At 31.5% G+C, this 27,940-nt stretch overlaps 1 protein-coding gene and 1 long non-coding RNA gene across 3 annotated transcripts; one reads left to right on the top strand and one right to left on the bottom strand.

Moving 5' to 3' along the window:
* Window positions 1-8,752: 8,752 nt before the first annotated feature.
* On the top strand, window positions 8,753-20,451 carry LOC127881180 (caspase-14-like). 2 transcript variants are annotated; one of them, XM_052428883.1, is made up of 8 exons: window positions 8,753-8,850; window positions 14,442-14,698; window positions 16,262-16,351; window positions 17,631-17,699; window positions 18,544-18,725; window positions 19,027-19,114; window positions 19,439-19,600; window positions 19,909-20,451. In XM_052428883.1, the coding sequence occupies exons 2-8, from the start codon at window positions 14,485-14,487 to the stop codon at window positions 20,109-20,111; spliced, it is 1,008 nt and encodes a 335-aa protein (XP_052284843.1). In that variant the 5' UTR covers window positions 8,753-8,850; window positions 14,442-14,484; the 3' UTR covers window positions 20,112-20,451. The 2 variants fall into 2 exon arrangements, with proteins under 2 accessions (XP_052284843.1, XP_052284842.1); XM_052428882.1 differs by lacking the exon at window positions 8,753-8,850 and adding an exon at window positions 8,865-8,999.
* A 1,740-nt stretch (window positions 20,452-22,191) lies between these two features.
* On the bottom strand, window positions 22,192-27,772 carry LOC127881181 (uncharacterized). Its single transcript, XR_008049946.1, has 3 exons — window positions 27,683-27,772; window positions 27,254-27,418; window positions 22,192-26,995 (listed from the first exon to the last, which is right to left on the bottom strand). It is a non-coding gene; the product is annotated as an uncharacterized LOC127881181 (long non-coding RNA).
* Window positions 27,773-27,940: the final 168 nt, after the last annotated feature.

Below are 27,940 nucleotides of genomic sequence, written 5' to 3'. Positions count from 1 at the left end.
TGTTCAAATTAAAATACCAGTATGAAAAAATATATAATTTGTAAAAATTATTGAGAGTACAGATAATTTAATAAATTCAAATTTGCCGAAACAAGAAAAAATACATTAGCTTACCGTAACACAATTAAACAGGCTATATATTTAAAATATTGGAAGACTGCTTAAAAAACGATATATATATATATATATATATATATATATATATATATATATATATATATATATATATATATATATATATATATATATATATATATATATATATATATATATATATATATATTTGCGCTGTGTTGTATAACGAATTCACGCAATAAGCCATTACAATAGGTTTTTTACGTTGATATATGTATAGAACAGTTAAAGTAAGGTTACCGATCCAAAGGATGTATACATACTTTGAGATCACATTGTCCTCATAAAAATGTCAATGTACTGTCAAATAGTGTACGTATTGATCACGCCAAAGTTATGAGTACAGTTTTAGTCGGTGAGTGTGCGTTTGGTACGAATGTGTTTGTTAGTATCGATTGGTTCCTTTCCATATATACAAGACCATCTGAATAAAAAGAGTTATTGTATTTTAGTTATGTTTTATTGACCTAAACAAATTTTCACAATGTTGCATAAATTGAGCCTAGTTTTATTTACTATTATATAAGATACGAGGACGCTCTATGTATTGATCAGATTTCTTTAGCGCTGATGCATTAAGCGTTCTCTTAAGTCCTTATGATCTTCGACATGCGCTTAAACCGATTTAAAATCGAATCCCGATTAGGGCAGATCATCAAATTGCGAAAACTCATGAAAATGATACCATCACGAAATATGATGAGTTCGCATTATCGCATCATAATATCGTACACACTCATTGCGTTCGCGACAAAGCATCGGTCGAGATTGTAATAACGGGGTAATGTCTGCTATATATTTGTCCGGTTTCATATGCGCACAAAAGTCATTCCCATCAGCTATATTTAGCCTACATTTAATACCATTGTCTGTTCTTGACAAACACGGAATATTTTGTTTCGAAAAATGACTTTCCCTACTTAATATCATCGTTAACCAGATTCTGTTAATGTATAAAGTTTCGGCAGTTGTGCAAACGTCTGTTGATCTGGTTTTATGTAATTACGAAAACAAACAGTTTCAAGCTAAACGCACAATTTTGTACGTTGAAGACAATCGTATCGGTCCGCCCTCTGCAAACACTATTACAATATAAATTAAACCATAAGAATATAATGAAACTAAAACATTTTAGTGTTTATCAGAACATTACACAGTTTGTAGTAAGTGTTATTGCCAATTCAGACGTACAGAAAATAACGCGAAAAAAGACGTTTTCGCATCGTTTTTCCGCCTTATCGTCTCTGTTACCCACACGTTTAAAGTGGGAAATTACGTATAGGTATTCTGAAATTTTGACGCTAAAGTGAAAAAAAAAACAACAAGTCAAGGTCTCGATAGCAGAATGTAAATTAATAGAATACGATACAGATTGCAAGATTTAAATGCGTTATCATCTGAGTTTTACTGAAATATAACACCGTTTTCTCAAATTGACAAATCGGACGGTTGTGGCACATGCTGCAAATATTACTGTGTTGCATGCGTCATTCATCTTTATGGACGCATTAAAGTGTAAATAAGCATGGATTTATTCTATTAAATAAGATTAAATAAGATAGTGGTTCCTTTTAATGGTTAATAAGGCAGTTGTTATGGTTTTAACCCGACCTCTTGCCAAATTCTGACTCGATAAGTTCGGGTACACATTAAAAAGATGTTTTAAGAAACACAAAAACAATTTTTTTAAAGTCAGTAAGCAAAACTTTAAAAGCATGTGTAATTTAAAAACAAGAATGGATTCAAAATAAGAATTTTGAATCGTAAAAGATAAATCAAATGTACGCAATATGTTGTAATGTGTGAATTACATCATTCATGTGGCGTCAATATGTGCGTTTTGTCTGATTAAGCGAATTCAGAATGGGCACTGCAATTTATGTGTGTGTGTGTTTCTTAACACAAGTGCAGATGCCGATTTATTCCGAAATCATTGCCAGCTTAAACGACTTAAATACACGAACACTATCACGCTAAACAAACACAGCTATAATATACAGATTCTAATATAAGAATGTTTTTTACCAAGTCGAGTCGAGTTGAAGCAGTAGTTAAAGAAGTTGTGTTGGCCACCAAATTATTCAATATTGTATTTTTATATATAAATATTTAGTATTAAAATAAGTCAGTGAATAGAAATAAAACGTATCAAGTTATTAGAAATTTATAGAAAAACCAATTACATATTGATAAAAAAATAATAATCAAATATTAGTATTCAATTGATTAATAAACCATATTATATCAGGAGCAATATGAGCCTGCTTTTTTGTTGGTCTCCTAGTTTGTCCTTAGTGTTTTGCTTCAAAACATATTGCGTGTATAGCAGCCTCGTACACATGTATTTGTGCAGACACGATTTAAATTTAAACGGGTTTTGTTAAAAACTAAAATAATTAAGCAGGCATTCGAATACTCTAAAATATTTCTGTCCTCCCTTTCACGATCTTCATATATTAAGGGGTGTTGAGATGCTGTCTATTTGATATTTTAGACAACAAACTTGTCAAGGCCATTGACAATGTAATATCAATTTAACGAGGTACACATGGAAAATTAACCTTTATTCCTTTAAAAGCGAGGAAATTCATGGTTGATTATTTCGACAAGATTGCACTTATTACGTTCCTTCAAGCTTACTCCCTAAATTCATCTCAAACTTCGTTTTCTAAATATATCGTGCTTTTAAAATCGTTTGAGTTGAGCAGTAGTAGTAGAAGAAGTAGTAGTAATAATAGTAGTAGTAGCAGTAGTAGTAGTAGTAGTAGAAGTAGTAGTAGTAGTAGTAGTTGTAGTAGTAGTAGTAGTAGTAGTAGTAGTAGTAGTAGTAGTAGTAGTAGTAGTAGTAGTAGTAGTAGTAGTAGTAGTAGTAGTAGTTGTAGTAGTAGAACGATTGTATCGAATTCTAACCACTGTCACAAATAACACAATTTACGAACTCGAATGACTTGTCCTAGCGATTACAATCATTTTATTCCTATAAAAGCGTCCAGTTATGCATGACAATCCGAAATACGTTTGGATTTGTTTGATGCTTAAAAAGTATTTGACTGTTAAAAAAACGCCGAACGTCCGAATTGTTGTCCCTAAAATCCAGAGAGTGCTACTAAAATGGGTGTGTTTCGTTACATAAATTAGGTCATATGTGATACGTCAAACATTGCGTTATCTATTGAATTACAATTAAAGTACGGAAAGCTGGTTTTATGTAATATAAAGGATAACATACGTCAGAGCTGTGCCGGACGTCTATAATCGACCCTAGCCGCACAATGGCCCTCAAGCAAAAGGCCTTCAGGACCGATTATACACGTCCGGCCCAGCTCTGCCTTGTGTTGTTATCTGAATTCCGCAAGCTTATTGTGCAACAGAATTGAATTAACATTATTCTCTTATGGTACTATTATTTATTTCTTTTATTTAGGTTAACATTTTAATCTTGCAGAAATTACAGTCACAAACGCTCTATTTTAATAATCTACATTTTACACGTACACGTGGCCTTACTCAAATGATCATAACCAACAAAGATAAAGTCTTCTTTACTTTGTTCATTTATGTTGACTCGGATATTACAATAGTTCAATTTATAAGATTCAAAAATAATATTTTATCATATTGCGTGTCCATTTAAAAATATATATATTTCTTTCTCTAACAATGATGCATAACGTGTACTCGATTTTGCGTTTCATTTTGAAAGTCTTATGAACAAAAGCCATGACAGACGAGTATCCAAAAGTTGTTTGATAAGCAATAACCGACGACTTGGACAAGCCTATTTAGATAGGGATAACGTTACGATGATCTAGAACGATACACATTATATTATTCGCGACAACTATTATCTATCTCCGTAAATAAGGAAATTGTCAGGCTTTATCTAATGATGTGTGATTTGTGGGTGCTTTGAAACTTATCATCGTCAATAGATAAGATGGTGTAATATTTAGGTTTCGGAGTTTTAAGACGTAGAAATATTTGTGTAATGGGAATTTGTATAAAGGCTCTTGAGATTATTGTTTTGTTAATGCTTGGTTAAGTATAATGTTCGGTTGACCATCAAAGCGGTGCAAACCCCTAATGCTGCTTTGTATTGACTGATCCAAGATAGTTTTACAGTCAAATGTTTGTTTAATGATATCACACATTAAATTTTATAATAATTTATTTCCGAATTTAAATACGTTAAATTGTACATGTACATGTATGTGTACTATACGGTAAAAGCACCTATATTAAAAAATAAAAATAAATAAGTGTCGATATAATGGGGCATGATTCTAAAAATATATGCTTATCAATTTTATCAGGTCTAACGCATACTTCAAATTCATTAATGAAATAACAAAGGAATATATCCACAACCCAATATCTATAAATATTTTTAGGCTGTATGAGTTCTTCAAGTTGGCTATAGGGTTTGAAATGTTATAGGCATCGGTGTAGCCTGTGTGTTGTCAAAACAAACTGTGACGTTTTTCATTTCCCATACTAGTAATAAATACAATTTAATCTGTAACATGTTACTATTTGCCATTTAAAAGGGTCATATATAATTTTTAAGGATAAATGCAATGTCAAACCTGAAACATATGACAATTTCCATCGTTAAATGTATCAATAATTTAGCTCAGCGTAAAATTAGACAACAAGTTAAGTACGTTACAATTAAGATGTTAGAACAAAAAAAAATAGCTCGCTTAAAACACTTGAAAAAAATTGATATATTGGTCAGAAATGTATGTTATAAATTGAAGTCGTTTATATAGCATGAAACCCGTTTTTATCCTAAGTAAATGTATGTCAGATTATGTAGATCAACGATATTAAAAAAATGTAATCTTACTTCTTATGATCAATTTGGAACAAGAATGCATTCAAGATGATAATTTAGTTGGTTTATGACCATCAATTTTTTCGAACAAAGAGACACGATCAGTCTCATCTATGATCGCATGCGTTTGTTTCATCAAGTCCTGAGTAACTATCCACGTGTAACATATAAACAAATTTTTCACCAATTTTCCCTGTAACTTCTGTATAGATCCAAATTATGCTCAACATTTTCTTGATTACAGACGGATATCACATGCAGCATATGGCCTGAGCAAGAAGGAAGACAATCCTTAAATTGTTATGTACATTTCGTAAGTTTTTTGTATAATCGGATCTTGCATTTTTTGAAACACTAAATGGAGTCTTAATGTTTATGAATGTGCTAATAACAACATTGTGTTATTACGACTAAAATAAGTAGCATAATACAATAACCTTGATACAAATGTGTTAGGTTGTGAAACAAACTTCATACTACATTTACAAGTTTTACCAGATAGAGAATTACACTATCACGAGATCCTTCCCATCCGTGCTTGAACACAATTAAATGTTGACTTATATTCAGATTTGAGACATCATGTAGTACACACAAAAACAAAGATAAAAAAATGACTGAATTCTCCTAACAGTTAATGTGTGTTCAGTTTGTTCATCAAATGCATTCATCTCCAGTTGCAAATCTATAGGAGGGATAAGACAGATGCTCTTCGTATGTTGCTCGCATAACGTAAGTCTGTCAATAGCACGTTCGTATCATGTCCATATATAATATCCTTTTAGACTGATGTTCATGACACTTGTCTTCACTTGTGAAGGACTTAGGATAATTAGCAGAAGGCATGAGTCAATCAATGGTCTCAGTGTCGTGATCGTACTTTAATTAAACGCTTCGAGACTCCACCGTCGAGGCCGCTCCATATATCTCATACTCTTTGAATAATGACATGGGTGCAGACAGGAGTTAAATTAGAACGGGTTTCGTTAATAATACAACATTCTTATATTATAACGCCACCACTCAAATAATCTAAACAATTTATCTCTCTTAGACGAAATACAAATATTTTAGGAGTACATTATATGCTTTCTGTTATATTTTTTCATTAGTGTCCGTTTCAGCGCAATTTGCAATAAAGTGTATACAAACAGTGCTGTAGTATAAAATGGCACGTTGAACTGTATTTCTTGATAAAGCGAGGAAACTCATTAATGAATTACAGGCAAGGAATATACTTGTTACGTTCCTTGACGCTTACCTAGATTGATATTAACGCTATGTTGGAGCGGGTTTCAGATTTGTATGAAGCACAATTTGTTTTTACTTTGTGAGCAAACACGGCTCTTCAGGTTTGTTTCAAATAACGTTAAAACTTTACATTTAATTTTTTTCATCATTATTTTATCCTTAAGTTTCAACAGGTTGTCTTTCTGCACTAGTCCATACTTATATTTGTGCTCTTGGTCAGCTAATGTGCTGACTCGCTGTCCGGCGTGCGTGAACCTGTAGTGTGTGTCGTGTCAACAATTTTCTTCAATCTCCTTTCAGTTTTCCATATCGTTCTAAACTTCTGTAACATGTAGGACTCAAGAGCTCGAAATAGTTCATTTAAAGTGGATTAAAATATATGTACGATATCTACAATTGTATAGAGGCATTATGTAAAGTTTTCTGAAATCATGCCCCTGCGAGCAATTATTGCAAACCACATGTTTCATGTAAACTAACATAACAAAACAAAACGTTTAAAACAAATCTCAGTCTCTGGAACCGCAATGCCAAGATTTGTGTATTTTGCAGTTACGAGTGAACAGATATCCCATATCAAGTTGTTTCACTCATGCCCCCGGGATAAAGATTTTCCACGCTATGGATGTAAATTATTGTCTACGCTTAAGCGAGCCGAAATACTCTGTCGGTAGGTTGTACACATGTCCTCTAACAATGTAGCAAAACTTCCCCTTCATTTAAATTTGCATCGCTATTGGAATAACTTGTATGTATTTAATAAAATCTTGAATAATCTACTTATTTGAAACATAAAAGTCAAGAGATCTGGAATATGTCATGAAAAATAAAACAACCATCGAAAAAATCTAAGCAAAACCGAACTTTTGGGAACTTGAGTACCTTTTTCCTATGCGATATTAATATTGTATATAAGGCATGCACAATAATGATCATGTATCTATAATGTTTGTATAATATTTCCATTCCTTTCATTGAGACATGTTTTCCAAAAAGCCTTTCACATGGGATTTTTTCATTTCCCATGGGATTTTTAAAGCGTGTTTTCTTTGCGTGCTTTAGTATAATTAAGTCTTTATAGCACTGAATAATTGTTTTAAGTACAAAAAAAATGAATACTGTTTAGACAAAAACTCCCATACAAATCCCATGATACTATAAAAATGATTCAGAATCCCCCAATAAGTTTGTTTAAATTATGATATAGGGCAAAATAAAATAAAAAAATCCATTTATTAGAGAAACTGCTTAGCATTGCTTCCTCTGAAACCGTATAGCCCAGAAGTTTATTAAGATGTTCTAACAAGTTTGTTCAAATAATGCCATTGGGTCTTTATTGATCCAATAAACTTGCTGAAATGTGTCTTGTCTAGTTTACAAAAAATTCCCAACACTAGAAAGCCTCTGCAGGTGGTTTTCACAAAGATTGTTCAAATTATTCCAAGTTTATTACGAAAGGTCACATCGCAGATCATTCCGTGGTACAAACACATTTTAATGAAATTAATTTAATATTTAATGTATAGACGTTTTTTATAAAATTTATTCACATTTTACCTATGTGGTCAAAAGTTGTCCAGCCGTGTTTGGAACTTGGTATCCATACCGTACATTGCACAACCGGTCACCTCTAATAAATAATAATCTAAAAAAAAAAGTAATAAGTAAGGCGAGTTCTTGCCAAATATTGCAATTATTTTGTTGATCCGTTTTATAATATATAAGAAAAGTACAATTTCGATTCAAGTCCCACGTAAATACTCTAAATCGTATGGGACTTATAAATTTAATTTAGTATATTCGCCAATTCAGTGTCACACTATTCAGGACAAATTACTTTGAATTTGAGTATTTGCCGTTAAGTTAGTCCTACAAGTGACAACGCGATAATGCAACCATGAGTAGACATGAACGTATCATAAATTGTGTTTATCGACCAGACATCTATCTGCTCATGGTTTATGACAACTTTTTATGAGTACTTGATTGGTGCACTATCTGATCAAAATGAAATAATGGGTTTATTCTGAACACAGGAGCAATACAACCGCAGATCTTTCAATAAACAATATTATTGATCGATCTTTGATTAGACACCGTGATAAAAATGCTCAAACAAAGAGTGTTAATATGTGTGCAAACAATTGAATAATCTTAATCAAAAATATTTCTTAAATTGCATAAATAATTTAAATGGGAAATATTCATTACTGCGAATTATGCCATTGTCTTGTGTTGACAATATAATTACGTCGCCGAATGTTCAGATGCTGCGCGTGACACTATAAGAAATGGAAACACGTTCAGCCTCGTTCTGGAATTCTGCGAGTCACGTGACTCCGCCCTCTATCAATTTTTGATTATTGTGAAAAGGGTCTACTATATTTTGACAAAAGCTCGCATTCTGCATTTTCAAACGTCTATATTTTGAACGCGAGTAGCAAATTATTATGTTAAAAAAACGAATTAATATCAGTTAATACATGCCTGTGATATCATTCCCGTTGAAGTGTTTACTTTCCGCGCATAGCGATTGTTGGCTTAAGGAATGAATTGGCCGGGCTTAAGTATTAACTTGAGGTGTAACAGCCAATATGCGCAATAAATAAATTCGTGAAGTAGAACAGGTAATTTGTTTTTATTGTTCGGATATCTTCGATTGGAATTAAAAAAAAAACGTATTTTCAGTGATCTCGAATTTGAATTTTAAAATGTTTAATTTGAGAGAAACCTGTTTTAAGGAGTTGCAACATGATCAAACAGATTAATATTTAAGGTATGTTTCGAATACGATCTCGTTTTAATGCGCAAAGGTTAGTCGCATAGTCTAGTCGTTTGTCGGTTAAAAAACGACTACACAAAATAGTCTGTATGACGCCATTTCATGAAATCATGTGATCTCAATAACTAGTCCATAGCAAGATTATAATCACTTGTATAAATTTGCTTGTTTAAGTCGAACGTTATTAATGTGCATTTGTGTTATTATTTTAACCGACACTCGTTCGTCAGAAGCATGTTTTATCCGGTTTGTAAATCGTGGGTCGTTTGTCGCGTTTAATATTATGTTAACGTACTTACTAATACATATGCCATTTGTCGATTTCAACACAGCACATGTGTATAAATACTTCAATTTTATATTGGAAGAATACTCTCTTACATTCTTGCAGTTATCTAAGCGTGTAACTCTAAATGTTTGCGTTGTTTTTAGGTTGTACGTTATATTGTTGGCGTTGTATAAACGTTTTACTAAACTTGTTTGGCGGTGTCATAATGTTTTATTTTAAATCATTAATGTAAAAGTATGCTTCGCAAAATAATAATTTCTTATTTTATAATGAGTGATTTGGTATGTACATCTATTTCGCGAAAACTAATTGAAACGATCTTGTAACTATCAACTTTTGTAATTTTAACTGCACAAGTAACGCATTATTTTGTGTTAAATTTCTATAATTATAATTGACATGTTATGCAATGTATATCCTACCAGATCAATGTTCTTGCATTTGTTATGGAATTAATGTAAAGACATGTTATTGTAAGTCAGATATTCATTTGTGCATAAGGGCTTTTGTCATTTCTAACCGTTAAAGTTATTCACCTGTGAATAGAGACTTATATTTTCAAACAGTTCAAGTTATTAAGTGTGTTGTTATTTATTTCTTTTTGATAAAATGACAGATGACGACAAAAGTTGTACCTGTTGCTCGGACAATTTTATGTACAATGACTTAATTAAAAATGTATTGTAATAATTTGTCACATTTATCAATTTTGATACTTGCATTCCAAGTTAGATTGGAATATATCTTTTACATTTACTGTCATTTTGCATCACATATATTTTTTTAATGTTTATATAGTTCCTTTAAACGCCTTATTTTAGCCAGTTTTCAAGGTTCGTTATATATGATTTCCATAAAAATATGATTCTTTAGTAATAGTGATGTACATGTGTTCATAAATACCCGTAAATACTGTGCTTTTTTATCCTTTAAGATTATTTATGAATGCACTTCATAAATAACTGAGATAAACACACGTCTACTACCTGACCCAATTAGGTTGATTGTTTTATCTGGTGGGAAATTTAGGAAAATGTTAGTGTTTTTTCATATTTAACCAGAGCGATAAGGGCATAAACTTAACAACATATTTCATTTTACATTTTGTTTGCCCAATATCTTACAAGTAGTGTTGCTGGGTTGTCGATATGCAGGAATTCTATCAATAAGATATACGATCATATTCATCTGAATTTCTAAGCATTTGGAAGCCAGCTATAAAACACTTTCCATTCGGTTCAAACTTGTTCATATTTATGTGTAAAAAGGCTAGTTTCAAATTTGGGATGATTATCATATCAAAGTGACATTAATTTCAGAAAAAAAGGAAAATGTTCATAAATGCTTCATCATTTAAATTATTTTAACTACCTCTATGAAATAGAAATAACTTATTCATTATCCAATGTTCAAATCGTGTTTAAGAATTTGGTTGCCAAGTATATTTTGAAGATATACATTTCTTTTTATCACATTTACCATTTGCGTTACAGCCTTGTCTTTTGTTGATTTTATGGTCGATATTATGTCATATTCTCAAGGTCAAAACTGTTATTTGTCATATCCTTTCTAAACAGTCTAAATTGTTGGTTTGATAGACGTTAACTTACAGAGTTGCTTATTGCACATATAAACCTTTTTGTAGTCTTTATATTTATTTTTGTGAAATATTTATGATTGACTCAAGTTTTATTAATGATTATGGGACTAATAAATCCAATAAATCACACGATAATAAATATTTTCCAATTAAAAGCAAATTAACGCTTTCATTACATGGTGGCTTGGTAAAGGTTTTATTTATAAATTATTTAAAAAATGCCATGTAAACAAACAATACATGAAAAACAACATGATTAAATATGATTCATATCTAGTAAATATAAAAACCATTTATCCCTAGCTCATTTTTCTCAGCATTTGTTCCGATATATGTATTTAGATAACAATTTTATAGAGCGCTTAATGTTTGACTTGTGAATAAAACGATAAACACAGAGGTGTCTATATGTACTTGAAACTATCAAGAAAAGTCTACATATTTAGGGAATTTGAAGAGAACAGGCAAATACATTTTGGAATATCTGTGAAGTTTATAAGGAAATAAAATGTTACGATTTGAATTCCATCTTTTCATTACCAATAAGAATATGTGGGTTGTTAAATGATGTTTAAGTTGCTGATACTTTAACAAGTGTGGTTTGTAAAAAGGACCGTACATATTTTTAAGATCTGGAAAATGTATTGACATTCAAAACGCTTCATCGCAAATTCAATGTTAACAACATTAAATTGAAATAGCTTCCATATATGGGGAAAATTATACATATTTGTGCAAGAGGATGTGAGCTGTTTCATGTGAAGTCCACGTATCTATACATGGTATTAAATCAGATATTTTATATTTGTCATCACTTGGCTTTTTTTGTATAAACAATAGTTTGTTCTTCACGATGTTCGATAATAAAAAATAAGAACATTTTATTTATAGCCAACGACACGTGTGGAAAGCTATCCTGGCGCCTGAAGAAGGTGCACTTTGTTTGTTCTTGCTTATGCGAAAGCTAATAATTTTTAAGAGTAACAACTTCTCACAAAATACGCCCGTAAAGGTGAAGATAACATTAATCTGTGAACAATGTACTAATTTTTGCATGAATGATGACCTACAAAATAATACAGCAAGAAACATTGCAATGCAATGAGACCAGGTAATCATGGTTAATAGATTTTGTGCACAGATTTTCCAAAACAAGTCATATAAAATGTTAACTAGCATATCCAAAATGCTTTGAATCGTATTAAATCATAATTTAAACAAAGGATGAATGAAACAAAAAGCATAAAATATGTTGCCATAAACGGTTTTCGAAACCGGAACCAATAAAATAGTCCGCTTAAGCGTTACTACTACGATACAGACTATACAAATTATAAACGAAAATAAACGCTTTGTATTTCCTAAATTATCGCGTTACATACGCTTTATTATATTGCCGATTTGAAATGAAGATAATACATCTAGTTATTTCTCTTGTTTAACATTGTGTACACATTCTATTTTAATTATTTTAAGAATAATTTTTTGACCGAAATGTGAACAAGTCCCTTTAACATATGTATTTTATTAATGTGCAGTCTCAATCTAGGTCAGCATATAAATTGCTTTACCACAAACTTTAAGGAACATATAAGCTATCTAATTGAGAAGAAACGGTTGTTGTTTTTTCTAGTTTAAGCCTTTATCCAATTGGCCAAAAATGCAAAACATCCATCCAAACTCAAGTTAATAAGCAAAACAAGTTTATCTATTTTAAGTAACAGTGAGTACGAACTTAACCCGGACTTCACACAAGTAAGTAAGCTACCTACACACACAATTAACTTGTAAAACACATTTTACCAAACTCAAGTTATCGAGTGGGAATCGTAAATCTATTGAATAAAATGTGACCTTAACCTTTGACCTAACTAGCCCTCACCCCAAGCTGCGTCTCTGTGTAAGCTACCTACAAACAACATGCAAACCCTAAATCTGAAGTTAAGATATTCAACTTTCTATGTATAGTTGCAGTGATCTTGACATTGATGCGACACGCACAAACACAATACAAATCGTGTTATTGCTTTACTTTTGCTATATAAAAAGTGTCATCAATATTGGCTAAAGCAAACTAAAGTTAATGACATGTCCCTATATAAGATAGTAGCAAACATTTATTGGAAAACTTGGTTAACTTAATGGCCATAAATTAAAAATACTTAAATGTTGAAATATGAGATCTGTAATATTTTATATGGTCACTTTTTGGCTCAATTTATTTTCCAAAACGTCACTAAAATTAGCGAAATATAATTGGCTTTGTCTCTTTAATGTATTCTTTTATCAACCCAGAGCTAGTAATTCGCTATCTTTGTTAAATATAGTATGCTGTCACAATATAGATAGACTAATTAGCTAATTCGTTCAAACAAGCTTAAACCCTTCCATAGCAGCAGTGTCTCATAACATCACGTGACTACTGTACACGGTACATGCAAACCATATCGTCTTAATATCTTAATAGGTTGAAATTAACATGTTTCAAATGATTTTATTAAGGTCTGTATACAACCGTAACCATACGTTTCAATAGAACCTGCAAATGTCTCTTCTATAACTTTCTTGCATACACATCCTTGTGGTTTTAATTATGAGATTATTAGTGTTTTACCATTATGTATGTGTCGTCATCCTACAATTTAGCGAAACATTCCTTTTGAATGCAAAGAGATTTTATCAGCGACGAATATACTGTAAACTCATGCTTCATGTTTCTTGTGGGATCTGCATTGTTTACAATATTTGTATTATTGCAAAACGCAGTTTCTGTTTAATGCGTTCTGCAAATGCACGTTTCGTTTGATATTAATTTTTTGCACGAAAAAAATGTTAAGGACACTAGATGTTCAAATTATTATTTATAAGCTGTATTATGTGCTCTCTGTGTTTTGCTGTAGTTTTAATAGAGAGTTTATTGTCAAACCTTGATGTACATTCGCTGTTGAAGTATACCCATTTCGTAGAAAATATGCCCGATTGAGAATGATTTTAATATCCCTCAATATTTATCGTTATAAGAGGATCTATGCGCGAAGTCGATAAACTGTCTGTTTGAAATGATGAAGTACATCGTAAATTAACAAATGAAGTGAAGAAAATGATAAGTAATATGTTATATATATTTAATGCATGTATTGCACAAAGACTTAATTAGTAAGACAAATGAATTTCTATTTAATCTAGGTCGTAAATTAAATATCGTATATTGTTCCTTCAGACATTAATAACTGGTGTGATATTTGCGTTGATTTTATTCAGCAAGGACGAACTATTTCATGCTATTAAATGTCTGCTTTTTTCTTGGTAATGTTTATTGGTATAAATGTATTAATAATAATTGGTTGTTGAACTTAATTGTTTCGATAAACAAAATAAAATTTATTTTGCTCGTTTAATTTTCATTCCAATTTGTATCTTATCACATTTTAATCTGCATTTCTGTTCAACAACCGTCTGCACTATTTCTTTGACGCTATAAACGTAATAGATGAACTGTCTACAAATGTATACTGTTTATGTATAATTGTTTTTGTTTTCATTGCAGAGCCATCTGTGTTGTATTTTCCCCTGGCAAATAACTATTAATCATGGGCTGTGTTAACTCGTCAAATTCATCCGATCAGTTGGGGATCATTCACAACAATGATTTTGACGACAATCTACAAACCAATCCCTCTATTCTCTCATCTCTCATCAGTTGTTTTGAAGCCCAAAATCATGATGAGGATGCAACACCAACAGAACATGCTATACCAATTGAACCAGTTTCTCAACCAGAAACACAACTGCAAATGTTAGCAAGTATGTATTTCGGAATATTTTGTAAGAATCAAATTGTATGTTTTATCATACTCAAATATATCTTAATATTTCTTTTACACACTTGAAGTGTCTGGACAGCTAAATTTGAGACCCATACTCATCATCAAATATTCAAGGCACAGTTAAACAGATGCATGTACATTGAAACCCTGCATTGAAGAACTGTTTTACTACCTTTTCATGTTTATATATCGTTTACCTGTCCAGCATTGAGGAATGATTGGGCTTAGAGTGAGACAATTTTACTGAACGATTTTCAGATAATCGTATGTCGAAAGTATGTTCCAACTAGTGTTGACAGAGTGAAAAGTGTTAAACGGTATGCAAGACATGTGCATGGCTCAGATTTGTTGTTTCTGTTGTGGTTAATTCTTAGTGCAAAACAATTCCAAAAAAATACAATATTTTCATATTATCAACTGTAAATGATTAACGTATTGTGAACTATTTATTTTAAAATATAACTATATTATTTGAGTCTAAACGATCAACAATCAAATATCACGATACAAACATGTGTATTATACATAACTAATTGTTTGCGAATAAGTGTAAGTTGAATGCTCCAGGTATATTACTTCTAATGATGTCAATTTATTTATGCTTGATTACCAATAGTTCTTCGAAACAAGTTTAGTTAAACTAAAGGCTGGTTATTTACAAGAAAAATCCGACATAGTATACTAAGTCATTACTTTCTGTATATATTGTTTTTCCAAGGTAAATGTTAAGATGTTAACATACATTTACTCGTGAAGAAGACAAATGTATTACATCAAAAAGATGCAAACAAATATGTTGTTTTTTTTTCTTAATCCTAATTACCGTAATTACTCTAAGTTTTCGGACACTTAAAAATATTTTTTTTTCGTGTCCGAAAATTAAGATACGTTAAATATTCAAACATTTCAGGTGTCCGAAAATTTAGAGACAAAATTTAAATGTCCACAATTTTTAATTATATTGAAATAAAAGCAATAAAACAATGCAAAAGAGTGGTTCTACTTTGAAATAAATACAACTTTAGCTTTACTAACTCTTGCCTGAACTGATACAGAACAAAAAAGTAAATTATTAATACCGCTCCCTTAATAGGAAGATATCATTTAAAATATTGTTGAGTGAAGCAATTTTTCACCGGAATACATGGTTATTTTCCCAATCACGAAAAGTTTATGGTCCATTGCCCTCAGGCATGCTTATCCCAGGTTTTATGACCCTAATCCGTTTTTAATTATTTTGGCCCAAAAGGGGGGTGTCCGAAAAGAGTGATGACCGTATTCTATGAAAATCCTTTTAAACTCTGTTGAGAAATGTATATGTTTGTTATTAAGAAACAAATAAAGTGGTATAATCTTCCGAATAGCTATTAATTGATTAATATTAATCTTTAATTTATTATTTCATAAAAATATATGAATGAATATTTGCAAAACAATATTATAAAACAAGATTAATATGTAAGGTGAAGTGATAGTTAAACTACTGCGTGGTTGAACATAAGCCCTGAAACATAATCCTTTGCAAAATTACTTTAAATAGTCGCCCCACTGGAAAGAGGTTCGCATCAACAAAGGCGTTATGCACAGTTTATACACCCAGCAGTTTTAGAGCGGGGACTGGTAGAAAGCAGTGAGTTTAAAATTTCCACAATGGTCTACACTCACTTTCATAATGCAGTGTATTAGTCCCCTACCGGTTTCACCGGTGAGGACTTATGGTTTTCGCTCTGTGTATCTGTCACACTTTTCTGGATCCTGCGATAACTTTAAAAGTTCTTAATATTTTTCGTGAAACTTTAAACATGGATAGATGGCAATATGGACATTATGCACGTCATTTCATTTTGAACGTCAAGAATTCTGGTTGCTATGGCGACAAATAGACTAGAAATACTGCTGAAAATGGTGTGTTTTTCTGGATCCTGTGATAACTTTTAAAGTTCTTATTATTTTTTTTCATGAAACTTAAAACATGGATAGATGGCAATATGGACATTATGCAGGTCACTTTATTGTGTTCCTACGTCAAGAATTCTGGTTGCTATGACGACAAATAGACTAGAAATACTGCTGAAAATGGTGTTTTTTTCTGGATCATGCGATTACTTTAAAAGTTCTTCATATTTTTTCACGAAACTTGATACATGGATAGATGGCAATATGGAGATTATGCACGTTATTTCATTTTGTTCCTACGTCAACAATTCTGGTTGCTATGGCAACAAATAGACTAGAAATACTGCTGAAAATGGTGTGTTTTTCTGGATCCTGCGATTATTTTAAAAGTTCTTATTATTTTTTCATGAAACTTGAAACATGGATAGATGGCAATATGGATATTATGCACGTCATTTCATTTTGTTTCTACGTCCAAAATTATGGTTGTTATGGCAACAAATAGACTAGAAATACTGCTGAAAATGGTGTTTTTTCTGGATCCTGCGATAACTTTAAAAGTTCTTAATATTTTTTCATGAAACTTGAAACATGGATAGATGGCAATATGGACATTATGCACGTCATTTCATTTTGTTCCTACATCAAAAATTATGGCTGCTATGGCAACAAATAAAAAAAATATGACAAAGGTGGAGCCGATAGTGGACATATATTGCTTGGCAATAGCCATGCTAAATGTAGTTCTTTATCGATATAATAATTACAGTGCTGCATATATCTGGTGTATTTATGTACTCATTTAATGTCCTAATACTTGCGGTATGTGTAAACTACTCGAAATTCAATTTGCAATTAAAATGATCTACTAGCTATTTTTATAAAGTCAGTATGTAATGAATAACGACATAATGATCCTTCGATTTACATTCAGTTAATAAACGTAGTTTTTGTCGCTTTTCTTATTTACATTATACGGTTTCGAGTGATATGTGTATATTTGGCTTTTGTAGTTGATGTTGCATATCCTACTTCGGGAAAAGGCTTTGTGCTCATCATAAACTACTCGCATAGCAGACAAGGTGAATCTATATTTAAAAATTATTATGACCACGGATTTAAAGCTCAGCACAACAATAGCGTTCTCCTTGTATATGTAACATTACTCACTCTTTTGCAGCACAATTAGCGTTTCATCATAGGTTATGCATTGCATCGCAATGCGCGTTTTTTATTAGATATTGTAAGCTCTATATTGACACATTATTTATACTATCACTAATACTATTGTAAAAACCATTTCAATTTACTTTCAATGAAAAGCATCTCCTCAGGAAGCGTAACCATGATCCAGCATCTCATTACAAATGGTTAGTTCCAATAAAACGATACATTGGCTTTAAACAAGTGTTCGTTTAAGTGCAATCGAACTCAAGCAAGATAGGTTTGAACATACCCATATTTGCATTTCATAACAGGTAAAACATGTATGCATGGGATGGTAGGATCTCATTTACATTAATATTCGATTTCATATCAAAACGAAAGTAAACACATTTTCTTTACATTTACAAATTTAGTTTATGATAACATTTAAAAAAAAAATATTCGCGCGTTGCAAGATTTTAACTAAAACATCTGTATTAAACTATTGCCAAATGATGTAAAAAAAGATTCCTTAAATATCTTCATCGGCTTTACTCGATGAAATACTGCATTGAATTATATTAGGTACGTTCTGTCGTTAAAGAGGTTGACGCTTAAGGATGAAGTTTCAATACAAAATTCAACAAAGCGTAAACGTTTCTAATCTTATCAGTGCAACCAAGCGTATCGGGTTGTCGTTCCTCGGTATAATCTCATCATTTACCCATAGGATTATTTAATCTGTTTGTATACATATTTACCTATGCATTGACTTTTCAGGTTCGGAAAAGGATGTCACAAAGTTGGTTGGGTTTTTTCAGCATGAACTCCAACATAGTGTATTACTCGGAAATAATAATATGACTAGAGAAGAACTGAGAGCGTTTTTCGAAGATGTTAAGAAAAGTATCGACGCAAGATTTTACTGTTTCATCTGCATAGTTATGGCGCATGGAAATGAAGTAATTGCACGTTGTATTACTCTGATTTATGAAAATCCTTATAAGATAAAGAATTTGTAAAAAAATTATTGATTTAACATTCTTTTGTTGAATTCCAAAATGGTTTGAATTGATTGGTTATGTTAAGTACTTAAGTAATTGTGAATGGAAGGCTGTGCAAATTTAATATTGTATTCATTATAAAAAAAACATTAACCTTATTTTTTAGTATGGTGATGACTTTGCAAAATGTTATATATATCTTTATTTTTTTAATTGTTGATACTTTATTAACAATAACATATACTTTTTAACTTCATAGAAAGGCATCATTACATCTGATGGAAAAGTTCAATCATACAACGAAATTATTGAAACATTTGACAACCGCAATATGTCAGCATTTGCAGGTACTTGGCATCATCAAATTGTTCTAAAACAAAAAAAAGTACATACAACGAATTGTTTCGAGATCATGCCGTGCACAAATAAAATCAGCAATTTTTCGAAAACAGTTATAAGATTTTTAACAGTATGCATAAATAAAAACATAGCATATCAGATCTGAACTGACTAAGAAATATGTGTAACATGATTAAGTAAAGATTTACTAATTGCCATTCAATATTCATACCGTGGAAGTAAATCGTACTTTGAAGTGCTTGTAAAGTATGTACGAACGTGATCATTTTAACAAGTATGTACTATATATTTATGAATGTATATTCACATAGGTCGACCTAAGCTTTTTTTAATCAATGCATGCCGAGGAGATAGGCGACCATGGACAATGCCTTTTGACTTCGAAAGTATAACGATGGATGCGACACCTGTTCATCCTATTGAATTGGTTGCAGAAACATCCGACATTTATGCCGTTTATTCGACAGTCAGAGGTAATAACAAACCATATTGCAAACCGCCTAAATTAAATGCGCAACCCAATTAGTTAAGAGCTTCCATATAAGCACGCTTACAACTTTACTTAAATTGAATACTTCTTGTTATTTTATTATTTTATTCTTAAGGCATCGAATCTGAGCATACAGCTTCCATGTATGTCGCATGCATGCATGTTCAAAAACATTTAAAAACAATCATAAATGATAACACTAGCTAATTTGATTTTTAAAAACGTACCTGTTGTTGTTTTGAAATCCATTTTATTGTATTTTTTAACCCGTATCCTTGCATTGTTTTCCAGGATTTGTGTCAACTAGAGACACGCAGGAGGGGTCAATTTTTATACAGACGTGCGTTGATGTTTTTCAAAAATACTACAAAACGAGAAACGTATGCGATATGACAACATCAATACGACGAAAAGTTCAACACAATCATATGTGTCAGGTTTCCGAAGCTAAAACAACATTAACAAAACAATTCTATCTTATGAAATCACAGTGATCGTGTGCAGATTCATATGGTGAACATACATGTCTGACTATTATTTAAATATCCAAGTAGTTCAATCGGCATTCTACTTTGCATGCAACAGTATCAATGGCAACTGATATATCTATTCTCGTACCTAAGGCCAAAATCAAAATACTTGTTTTCTTTTCATGACTGACGGAAAAAAAAATACTTTTCAATCATTTTACTTTCGAAAGAAACTTTTTTGCGAAATAATTTCCATAAGTAAAAAATGTGGAAATATTTAACATTGTAGCGGGACACCTAATAACGACATTCCTTTGTCAAAACTTAAAGAAAAACTGCTTGCATTAAAAAAACTCTAATTTTGCCCAATATGTACGATTAATGTATTGAAGAAGTTTATGAACAAAAAACAGACGTTTTCCATTATTTGACACTATACGTGAAGTGTTTTGTGGAATGTGCGCTCCTTATTAATTTAATAATTTAAATTTACATTTATATCTTTTTGAGAATGTGTCATAGTTAACGCTCGATACGGACGTAAATATTTCTTTTAAGAATGCGTCAAAATAGGAACGAATCGGGTACTGTTCTGACTTAATTATATCAACCGATTACCATGTCAAATATAAATATAGATTTATTTAAACATATACAAATAATGAATAAACGGCGAAACAACTTAATTTGTGTTAACGATAACAAACGCTTTACTTCACTTTCTTTACTTAAATTACTTATTTCATACTTACGAAGCACATATTTTTCTGTAAAAGAGGTTATCTCGTCTGGCTCATATGAGACTTAAAATATTATAAAAATTTTTAGTTGTCTCCACATAATTAAACTAGTGCATGAGTTGAAAAAATGTACGTATCAAATATCGAAACTGCCAAATATCAATCAAATATAAAAAATGTCTGCATTCATCTCGGTGACTATAGGTATGTACTATTTTTCGAGAATAACAGCACCTTAATGGTTTCGCGGGATGGAATAAGTGGAGAGATCGTAAGAGATTGAAACGACTCGTCTAGTCGAAGCTCATACCTCCGGAAGGAAATAAGACTCTGGTCAATGTTCATGAAGAAGTTTTAAACCTGTAACACATATAGCTGAAAAATAAATTCTCTGTGATGGATAATGTTTATTTTTTCTTTTAAATATATTGTTCTTTATTAAGCATATCGTCAACATATGCATTTGTTTTGTTGAAGTTTTAAATTTAAAAGTAATAGTTTCATTAAGATAAACTAAACAAACCATCCTTTTTATAATAATATCAATTTAAATATTAATAATCTTTGCAGGATGCAAAATTACTGCCCGAAGGAATCCCCTATAATTTGTTTGAAATTTAACGATTGCATTTAGTGGAACAAAATCTCTCATACACCATGAGAGCAGAACGTTAACCTTTACACGTCAAATATTATACTTTTCTAATATTTCGTTTACAAACAAATGCTGTTTTGTAACTTACGCCTAAGTAAGAACATGTTGTTGTTTTTTAATGTGTTGTTGTTTTTTACAATTACCTTTCAAAATTCTATCATTTAAGCCAGTTCTCTCAGAAGCTAAAAACGCTGTTTTAGTAGAGCTTCGTTAATAATGAAGATAAAAAAAGTAGAATGTTGGCATTCGTCTCGGCGATAATAACTTAAATGATGTCAATACAATAACCCATCTGTATACGTCGTCAACTAGCTCCATGATGAACACGTAGTCATTGATATACATTTAGCAAGTAAAACTACTTTATATTTCATTAAACTACTTTGAAATGGGTGTTTGTTGAATATTTTAATAACTAATGCAATGTATGTACTATCTTATCTTATTACAAAAACCTCATGCTTTTTACAAAATTTTAATTTTAACAAGGATCTACATAATTTTGCTCACATACATCAAGATGTCTTGATGTATTTGTTCTATAGTGCGTTTGTTTCGTTACAAAATCTTGGCGAAAGTGCCACATCAAATAACAAATATAACAACAACCGTTAGTTGCTAGGAGACCGATGACGTCTGCTATCTTGTCAACCTGCATTTATACTTTTATTGCAAAAACAATACAATCAACAGTAAAAGATAAACAAACAACATCATGTATCATTTATTTATGACTTAGACAGGAATAGCTCATGTAATATTGTCTAAAATGTGTGTATGTCACAATGTCACCTGTAGGTTATAAAAGGCAGAGAATATTGTTGTTCACCTACGTTAAACGTCTCGAAATAATGATATTTTTTAATGACACGTCAATCCAACTTTTAAGGACTATGATATACAAAAAAAGAAAACACTTTCTCAAACTTAATTAGCGTGTGCACAGGTATCCCAGTATTGTTAAGTCAATGTGTGTGGGTATTTTAATTCCGACAAAATATTACCATATTGGTATTAATTTTGTCCTAATTAATCGTCAAGAACAGAACAGAAATAAATTACGCCTTGTACATAGTCCATCGTCAGTCTTTACCATATAATACTGTTCATGTCAAAAGGTCATGTGAAAAGAAAGTAGTTATACAGTAATAAGTAGTGTGCATACTACCTTATATTATATATGACAGTGGTATTAAAAATCGAATGTTTACAAAGTATTTTTACGACAATGTGGCAATCATCTTTAATATTTTTTACATTCGTGGAAAAAAATGATTATCGTACGTATATTATGTGGATAATTATGCTAATAATATAAGAAAAAAAAAGAAATAGTATTCACATTTTTTATGGATGAACTATGGCATCAAATGTAATAATCATACATGCCAGTTTCACATCTATACAAAATACAGATATAATATAGTTGTGTAAAATAGATTACATTAGCATATATTGTGCACAAATATATTATAGTATTGCATACATTATATTTCTTAGAGTCTATACATACAATTCAACAAGCAATTGCATAAACAAATAAGCAACCCGCGGAACATAACAAATCAGCCTTTCACTATTGTCACAATTCACATTTTAGTATCTATTTTTAGACTATTTTTAACAGATCAGTTATCACAAAATAAACATCAATTTTCCATTATAATATTTTTCACTTCAGTAACTATTGCGAGGCGTTTATGGGCACATAATCGCGTAAAAACGTGCATAACACGCACATGAAAAACGAAGCTGCATACTGTATGCCGATCCTCACACTTTGGCAAGAATGCATCGCAAAAGAGACTTGTGTAAATAACCACCATCAAAAACATTAGTTCACAATACCTAGCAATAAAAGAGCGTTTCGATTCAATTGGAAATCTACTTACTAATTATTAAGGCGGCTGCCTTTCAACGGATCATTTATCAGATGTATTTACAAACTAATTACACAAGAAAACCGGCTTAAATCGAGTCTAATTGAAGTTCTGTCAAATATAACAAAAGGTACATTTTAACGCTGTCACCACGCTGTCCTGTATATATTTAAAAACTAAATGCAAAACTATCCGATAAGGAACGATATCAAAATACGTTTGCAAAAATACACAAACGAACAAAACCCAACATCATAGTATCATATAAACACGTGCATACATGTGTTGTGCAATTTACAAAATGGATTCTGTATTTGACAGTTAGTGTTGACGACACCAACTTATTATGTATCCAAAGCTTTGTCGGTGGATAAATCAATATGTTTATAAACCGTTCAAATTTATTGGATTGAGTATAACATATTATGACCATATTGTATCTTAATTTTATTCCCATTAACATACATCTTATACATAAGAATAATAAACATTCCGAACAATTGTCAAGAAAGACAAAAAATGTGCTAGGTAAGTGTCCAATGCCTATAATGAACCTGACGTGTAAGTCTGATTTACAAGTTATAAAGATGATTGCCTTTAAAAGATGACTTTATTCTTGAAATGATTATTTTTATTTAAATAGGAATATGGTACGATTATTTATCATCGACATTTCCTCACAAAGGTGAGTGCCAAATTGCTTATGTTTTCATATTATTCATGCTTATATTTGAATTACACGATACAAAAATGTATAATATAAAACAGTCGTTTATGAATTTGGCTGTCATTCCTTTAACACTTTTGCCCACTTTGAATTATACTTATTACCAAAGTGAGAAGGCTTCTACTTATTTTGATAAGTTGTTATTGGTATTTGTATTTTATAAAACGTCCATTCACGTGTAATAAATCCATGTAATATTTCATCGTTGTTCTTGATTATCCGTATTATGCCGATTTATTTTATTTTAAATTATTTATCGACATCAATAAAAGTAAGTCAATGAGTTTAAGTCTCGAAATATTAAATGCGTAAGATGTTAATACTCTTAAGGGAGTTCGTGGTCTAGTGCAAACACGCTGTTTGCACAACACCGCGGTCGACCTATACATGTTTGGCGCATCTCAGCCGATGAATTCCGAATTCGAACAGACTAGGATTAGGTTTATACAGTTATGAATGCCATTTCCGACAATGGACATCAATTTTTAAGAATAAACTCCTTTCCCGATACCATTGCCAGTTAGGCTGAGAGTTAACCACATTCCCGCAAGCTTTTAATCCAAATGCGAAACTGCAATAGTATTACTGGATGATTATTTTTCGATTAGAGTAAAGATTTCGCGTCATATCTTTCAATGCACCGCAGAAGGTGAGTTCAGAATTCGAACATACTATTAGGTTATTCTAGTGATAGAGGCCGTTGCCAGAAATGGAAATCAAATTCCAACAGCGTACGCCTGCTCTGATATCATTACCATTAAGCAGCGATTTCAACGCGTCTTTGCAACAAGAATCTGAAATTGTATTAATGTAAAGTTATTAACATCTTGAGACGAAAGTGCTTTTTTACAGTAATAAATACACACTAAAAATATGTTTTCTCGAAATGGTAAATTATTATCTATACATTATCCCCGCAATAAGTTATTATTTTAATTCTAAAAAGTATTACAAAATACGTAATTATACTTTCCGAAATTATTCGTGAACGTGACGAAAGTCTCAAATGGGTTAATGTATAAAATATCCAGTATATATAAATCTTGTGTGAAATCATTTCGAGTGTGTGTCTATGAACGCCAAAGGTAAGTATTTGTTCTTTTAAAACGGATTGGTATCAATTGAGAAAATCGTTTTCCTTAAGGATCTCAAGCCAAAAAATATGAATAAATGACATCTTATTTAGTATAAAAGTTTTTTTTTAAAGCATAAATGCCTTATTTATGCCAAATATCAGATCCGTTTTATAAGCTGCGTCTTAGACATATTACCCCTATGTATAGATAGGAGTAGCAAGAATGACAAATGGCAATTTGTTTTATGCATATAGCATAATTAAAGACTGAAAACAAGGGACAAAATTGTCACAAAACCAGGTTTTCATTGTGAAAAAAAAATCTGATAAAGGGAGAAAACTCAAACTGAACTTTTGAAATGAACAAACAAAATTAACCCCCTTTGTAAGTTTGTTTTTTTTTTAAATCTATTTTTAGTCGTGGCGACCTTGACATTGGAGATATTGACGCGATTCTTTCGTGCGACACACCGTCCCATGATGGTGAACAAATGTGCCAAATGATTTTAAAATCTCACAATGAATGACATAGTTATGGCCAGGACAAGCTCATTTATGGCCATTTTTGACCTTTGAACTCAAAGTGTGACCTTGACCTTGGAGATATCGACGTAATTATTTCGCGCGACACACCGTCCAATGATGGTGAACAAATGTGCCAAATGATTTTAAAATCTGACAATGAACGACATAGTTATGGCCCGGACAAGCTTGTTCCGCCCGCCCGCCAGCCCGCCAGCCAGCCAGCGAGCCAGCGAGCCAGCCAGCCCGCCCGCATTCGCCAATCTAATAACCAGTTTTTTCCTTCGGAAAACCTGGTTAATAAACAAATATAAGTTCATAAAATATACGTAGTACGTATATGCATATAAAAATTATCATTGTAATTTTGTAGGCGGGACATCATATATGGCTTTTTAAAAGTAGCAGACGCATTTGTAAATGAAAACGTACGGTTCAAACACACTATCTATCAATATATTGTATTGTTAAATTTGCTACATCTTTCATTTTGAAGTCAGTTAAATGATATTGCCGTATACACATTCTAAGTTATATAATCATGATTTAGGTGAGGAAAACATTTATCGAGGATTTTGACTTAATTTACCCAACACGGATAGGCAAGCAATTTTCATTCTTACGTCCATTTCTCTACGCCCATACACTATTGAGATTGGCATCACGTGTGAAGTAGCCAAACTATGGTAAATAGGTTAACTCTTACCTTAACAATTAACGTAAAAGCAAAAGTTGTTATTAAAAACGTTATCTTACATGAAAAACGTTATCTTACATGAAAATAACCAATTACTTGTACAATGCGTTTAAAAACTATTGTACAGGCAGCAAAACAAAATAAAATATTAGTAACTCGATACAAATCTTAATTTCAAAATATATTAAAATTGGTGGTCCGCAATCAATTGCTTTTAGAAATAAGGCATAGAAAGTCTCTGATTAGCAAATAACTGAAGTGCGATAATTCGAAGTTACAAACAATTTAACAAATCAAACGAAACATTCGAAACGAAGATCGGAATGATTTTCCAGACAAAACCAGTCTAAACAGAGTGTACTATTTTTTCTTTCAAAAACGTGATTTGGGAAAACTGATCAATGGCTTACCAGTTCTCGTTTTTGAGATACAATTGTTTTGTAAGCGTAGTTTTAACTTCTGAAACTTGACAGGATTCTCTGTTTTGTACTTTTCTTTGAATGGCTGTTGTCATTTCGATAAGAGTTTTCCTGTCGTAGTATTTCTTGAAAACATCTACACAAGACTGGATAAACACAGATCCTTCTTCAGTGTCTCGTATTGAAGCGAAGCCTGAAAACGGATATAATGTGTAAATACTTTTATAAACATTTTCTTGTAAAATAACTATTAAGTACCTATAAAGACAGCTAAATTCAGTAATAAAATTACAGGTGATTTAGTTTCAATTGTTAAACTACATGTAGTTTATGTTAGGCTCTGTGCTAGTTAAACCAGAAGCCCAGTTATGTAAGATTTTTAACTATTTTCATTGGGTGGTCAAATGAGTGCATAGACTGAAACATTCAAGCGCGGAATATTGTGTATTACCACTGACTGTGGAATACACGGCAAATATGTCGGCTGTTTCGGCAACTAATTTGGATGGCGTAAACGGTTTTGCATCAGCCTCAGTGTGGTCCAGATTCCCAAGCGGAACGGTTGTCTGCAACCTATTTCCCCTACACGCGTTGATAAAAAAAAGCTTAGGTCGTCCTAAAAATGAAAATGAATTGTGGTAAGAAATATATCACTGGGTCCGTCAATGTATGAGTCTTTTTCTTGGTGTCATACTTGTTTCTTTTCTAAACATATGCATTACTAAAATCACTGTATCTTATTCAACATTACTAATGATTATACGTTTGTGTTATTCGATAATTAATATTGAAAGTTATTAAATTGCAAAATACATATATGTGCATGCATGTAGTGTAATTGGGTAATTGTTTAACGTAAAGTCTTGAATGCAAATTTTACCTGCAAATTTCTGCATGCGTTTGTTATCGAATGTTTCTAAAATTTCGTTGTATGGTTGTATTGTTTCGTCGGATGTCATTATTCCATTCTTAAAAATAACGATGGAACTAACATAAATTTGTGTAAAGTTTACAATATTTAACAATATAAATCTAGAAGCAATTTTTTTCTATGACAGTTTTGTAAACTATATATTTAGATAGATTAATAGGTATCCAAAGAAACACATCTGCTGAAATTCCGAATTATCACTTCTTG

The sequence above is a fragment of the Dreissena polymorpha genome, chromosome 5 (assembly GCF_020536995.1).
Source record: "Dreissena polymorpha isolate Duluth1 chromosome 5, UMN_Dpol_1.0, whole genome shotgun sequence".
NCBI lineage: Eukaryota > Metazoa > Mollusca > Bivalvia > Myida > Dreissenidae > Dreissena > Dreissena polymorpha.
The sequence above is the reverse complement of the archived record's forward strand: the minus strand, read 5'-3'. Positions and strand labels throughout refer to the sequence as shown.

Bases quoted from the DNA above. Each gene is read 5' to 3' on its own strand.
- LOC127881180 (XM_052428883.1), top strand. From the start codon at position 14,485: ATGGGCTGTGTTAACTCGTCAAATTCATCCGATCAGTTGGGGATCATT. The intron at 14,699-16,261 runs GTATGTATTTCG...TACTTTAAATAG, and splicing joins ACAACTGCAAATGTTAGCAA to TCGCCCCACTGGAAAGAGGT. The intron at 19,115-19,438 runs GTACTTGGCATC...ATATTCACATAG, and splicing joins CAATATGTCAGCATTTGCAG to GTCGACCTAAGCTTTTTTTA.